This window comes from Austrofundulus limnaeus, unplaced genomic scaffold, assembly GCF_001266775.1.
Source record: "Austrofundulus limnaeus strain Quisiro unplaced genomic scaffold, Austrofundulus_limnaeus-1.0 Scaffold8, whole genome shotgun sequence".
NCBI classification, from domain to species: Eukaryota; Metazoa; Chordata; class Actinopteri; order Cyprinodontiformes; family Rivulidae; genus Austrofundulus; species Austrofundulus limnaeus.
This window is the reverse complement of record NW_013952410.1, coordinates 5,208,459-5,211,381: the sequence shown is the minus strand read 5'-3', so window position 1 is coordinate 5,211,381 and position 2,923 is coordinate 5,208,459. Positions and strand designations below refer to the sequence as shown.

The 2,923-nt window shown below is 37.9% G+C and overlaps 1 protein-coding gene across 1 annotated transcript in view; it reads left to right on the top strand.

Annotated features, from left to right (window-relative positions):
• cltrn (collectrin, amino acid transport regulator) overlaps positions 1-2,923 on the top strand; it is a gene marked incomplete in the record, with an annotated part of 9,752 nt that overhangs the window by 5,103 nt on the left and 1,726 nt on the right. Inside the window, 2 exon segments of the mRNA XM_013999461.1 lie at positions 1,886-1,968; positions 2,094-2,205. Coding sequence (XP_013854915.1) covers positions 1,886-1,968; positions 2,094-2,205 — 195 coding nt within the window.

The following is a 2,923-nucleotide window of genomic DNA, read 5'->3' as shown; positions in this document are numbered from 1 at the left end:
ATGTCTCTCAGCTGGCCTGGGAACGCCTTGGAGTTCCCCCGGAGGAGCTGGAAGAAGTGGCTGGGGAGAGGGAGGTCTGGGCCTCCCTTCTGAATCTGCAGCCCCCCGCGACCCGACCCCGGATAGGCGGAAGAAAATGGATGGATGGACATGTGTGTAACACGTCCAAAGCAGCTGACGCTGGATTTGAAAAATCTGAACTTTTCCTGCTTAATGTGATGCGTCAACCAATCAGAGAGACTCTGCTCTGCTCTGCAGTGCATTGTTCGACGTGACGGTTTCCTGAATGTTGTCCACTAACCTGAGACAGACAGACAGGAATTTTTTTTTAGCTGAAATCAACCATCTGTAGTCTGTGTCCTGGCAGGAGATGTTGGCACCRATGTGGGTCGGTGGCTCATCAAGAGCTCGGGACAAAAATAGTTGTGAAAGTGAGCCTCGTAAGCTTGCAGCTCCTGTGGTGAAACTCACCAAACTCCAGCCACCTCTGAATTATCTGGTGAATTAATTATCTGGTTCTCTTGCTCTCAGTAAATAAAACAAAGCCACTTTCTTTATTTCATCCACCATTAAACAGAGACCAGCAGAGGAAAAAAACAAGAGACGCGCATCAAGCAGATGCTGTGTTCACAACGAACGCATCTGACCTGAAAAAGCACAACCGTCCAACTTGACGCTTGTGAGTTTTTGATGCTCAAAACGTGTTCAGTCTGAACATTGCATTACATAGCTTTATTTAGCCATTWTCTACCAAAACACCAAGTCCAGATGTTTGTCCTCTTAGCTAATGAGCAACAATSAACAAGGTCACATGACCAGWGCACCGTTGTCAATAACTTTATAATCTTTGTCAAAGAAAAACAAAAGACAGCATATTTAAGGCAGTGTATACGTTATAGTCATGAAAACACTAAGTATAACAAACAAATGCCCTGATCATGATGAGCTAATGGCTAGTCTGAGTGGGCCGAGGATCAATGTGGATTGTTGTTATATTTAAATAACTCCAGTCTTCAATATTTAATGGCAGGTCATGTACAGTAAATGTTTACTTTATTAACATTTAAAATCCTTTAAATGTCACATTATGTTATTTCAGCAGAAATATTTCAACATTTTTGCAGGAAGTGCCACAGCTAGCTGCKACTGCTGTTATTTAAGCTTGGAAATATCTGTAGAAATAATTGTGYATTTCAAAATGGACGAGGGTTAAGGTCTGTAAAATAACATTTGTGTTAGGCAACACTAAATTGATAGTGGTATTCCTCACTTGGAGTAGCCAGTAGCTCATTAAATTAATCAGAAATAAGCTTAATTTCTCCAAACCATTCAAAACCTTATCTACAACAGGTAAGATAATAATTGTTGATAATTTCTACAAAGAACCTAACTTCATGAGTTCTGAACTGTTGCTTTCTATTCAGGAAGGACTACAAAAACATTACCTRGATAAAACCACAGCAACCAGCTCTTTCAGTTCCCAAACACTTTCTGAGTGTTTCTTTTAAAGGTTAAATTAGTAATTTGGTAAAATTCTGTCCTCGATTTTGCAGTTTTTTTAATCGTTTTCAAAATAAACACAGAAAAATCCGTTAAAATGTCTCATTTTCAAATTCCTTTTGTTGTCTTTGTATTGTTTTCAGCTAAACCCATTACAGCCAAATAAACATCTATAATTAGCTAACTTTAGTATGAACTGTTCACACAGTGTCCCTAATGTTTCTAACATTAAGTTGCAACAATATCCTGAATGTTTTCCAGATGTTTTTTACAGGCTCTTTTTCTGAGGACGTAGTCTGTGCTKTAGCCCATAAACTTTAAATGTTTTCAATGACAAACAGCCCACCATCTGATCTAAACTGAACTGATCTTATTTATTTTTCAGTACAACTGGAATAAAAATGAAATGTTCCTCTTCAAAGCAGCAATGGCTTATGCAATGAGTAATCACACAGGAAAGGAGTACAGGTGAGAAAACTCTTACGTTTTTTTCTTCTCCGGTCAGTTTTTGAGTTTTATTTGCCATCATCAGAGCTGTGAGTCACGGTTTGTGATGATGATGAGCTCTTTATTGTCTTTTGGACTTTATGCAGTGTGTCAAACATCAACGTGTGCAAAGAAACTCTCAGAGTGTCCTTTTGGTTTGTGGTAACATCACCAGACRACCCGTCGACTCCTGTTGGAAAGGAGCTTGTGGAGGCAGCTGTSAGGTAATCACATTATTCACAAATACTGTTTAAACAGATAAAGAATTTATATTATTTTCTCCTTAAAGAGGCCAGAGGCCACATGTCATTTTCTTTCTCATTAAAATTTTATTTACAAGGAAGTTCAACACACATAACATTCATACACACAAACTTACTTTTCTTCTTTTGCCTTTTATTTTAATTTAACACCAGAACACAGAAACTGTCCAAGATCTAATAGAAGTTAATTCATTGATCATTGCTGAYGACAGTTCCAGAAATGCAACGTCCAGGTGTAACTGTAGCCAGTGAACAAAGACTGCAGTCACCTGAAAACCAGAGCTAGTTTCGAATCACGATTTATAGTTCCCAGCAGGGTTCATATGGAGACGAGCTTCAGTTGTGAATTACATAAACCCAGAGATCCTGGACCTAGTAATATTAATTCATATCAATAATGAAGAAATGATGCAAGTTTCCATCAGCAGGATTTTTGGACTGATGACAAACTTTGTCGGAAGGACCATATTGGACACATCTGCCAAAAAATTACTAAATCAACTGGACTTTTAAGTAAGATTAGACATTTTGTTAACAAATCGTATTTTTAAAGGGGCAATTTTGAGTAAAATCAACTTTTTTGATTTTTATTTCATGTTATAATATTATCCTCTCATCAAAAACATGCCCAGAGTCTTACTTTGACTCATTCATGCATGTTTGAGAAATCCTGT